The sequence below is a fragment of the Octopus bimaculoides genome, chromosome 7, assembly GCF_001194135.2.
Source record: "Octopus bimaculoides isolate UCB-OBI-ISO-001 chromosome 7, ASM119413v2, whole genome shotgun sequence".
Taxonomy (NCBI): Eukaryota; Metazoa; Mollusca; class Cephalopoda; order Octopoda; family Octopodidae; genus Octopus; species Octopus bimaculoides.
The window spans coordinates 25,991,595-25,993,081 of NC_068987.1; the positions used below are offsets into that span (position 1 = coordinate 25,991,595).

A 1,487-nucleotide genomic window follows, 5' to 3' on the forward strand; every position below is an offset into this window, starting at 1 on the left:
TATATATATGTATAATGTAGTCGTTGGTTTTGGCCAGTCATGTTACCATTGGTTTCACATCAGTTATGCTCTTAGCAATATAGGTAGCACATCAGACCAGTTGGCTGGAGGATCATAACCTCTTTACTAATGAAAGTATGAATACAGTCTTGGTCAGCCAGGGTTGCGAAAACTTCTCTAGGTGAGATGGAATTATCTCCATTTGACCTGTTCTAGTTGTCTGAAAAAGTATGTATGATTCCTGTTTACTAATCAACAAGTGAGGAATTCCATGTTTCAAATTCAAATTTTCTCTCATGAGAGCACCAACAAAACATTTCACTTTTGGAATTTAAGAAGGCCCCTGAGCCATGTGAATTTTTTTAGGATCCTCACCTCCCCTCTTGGCCAAATGTATATTATATGTGTACAACTATAGTTGTGTGTGTGTGTATAGATTTATCTAACTGTTGTCTCAGCTCCTGAATCATTTTTTTTATTTTCCAGTTGGTCACTGTCACCCACATGTTGTCAGTGAAGGCACCAAACAAATGTCATTACTTTCTACCAATACAAGGTTCCTCCATGATAACTTAGTCATCCTTGCTGAGAGAATTGCATCCACATTACCATCTTCATTGTCTGTTGTATACTTCGTTAACTCAGGGTAAGTTTGGTGTTTCGAAAATGCACACTGGATATTATTTGAATTAAATTGGTGCATGTGTGGCTTTGTGGTTAAGAAGTTCACTCTGCCATCACACAATCCCGAGTCCAGTACCACTGTATGGCATCTTGAACATGTAGCTTTGGCTTTAGAATTGTGTTGGTCAAGATCTTCATTATCATCATCATCATCATCATCATCATCATTGTTTAGCATCTGCTTTTCCATACTTGCATGGGTCAGACGGAATTTGTTGGGGCAGATTTTCTATGGCTAGATGCTCTTTCTGTCATCAACCCTCACCTGTTTCCGAGTAAGATAGTATTTCCCCATGACCAGACATGTTTCCATGGAAGATGGAAATCAAGGGAACCACTTGCATAGCAGTGACACTCGATATCAAGGCAAAGACACACACACACACACACACACACACACACACACACACACACACACACACACGAATGCACGTAAATACATACATATATACATACATACGTACATGCATGATGGGCTTCTTTCAGTTTCTGTTTGCCAAATCTACTCTCAGGGCTACGGTAAAAGATACTTGCCCAAAGTGCCATGAATTGGACTGAACTTGAAATCATGTGATTGGGGAGCAAATCTTTTACCACTCAGTCATACCTGCATGTGAATGGAATTTGGTAGACAGAAATTGTTGATAAACATACATATATGTATATATATATATGTATGTATGCATATATATGTATGTATATATGCATGTATGTCTATATATATATATATATATATATATATATGTGTGTGTGTGTGTGTGTATATTTTATATATATATATATATATATATATATATATATAT

At 36.8% G+C, this 1,487-nt stretch overlaps 1 protein-coding gene across 1 annotated transcript in view; it reads left to right on the forward strand.

Moving 5' to 3' along the window:
- The first annotated feature begins 469 nt into the window (after nucleotides 1-469).
- Nucleotides 470-1,487, forward strand: part of LOC106873832 (ethanolamine-phosphate phospho-lyase) — a 36,557-nt gene continuing 35,539 nt past the window's right edge. The window contains exon 1 of the mRNA XM_014921340.2: nucleotides 470-646. Coding sequence (XP_014776826.2) covers nucleotides 531-646 — 116 coding nt within the window. The 5' untranslated portion in view covers nucleotides 470-530. The remainder of the gene's footprint in view (nucleotides 647-1,487) is intronic.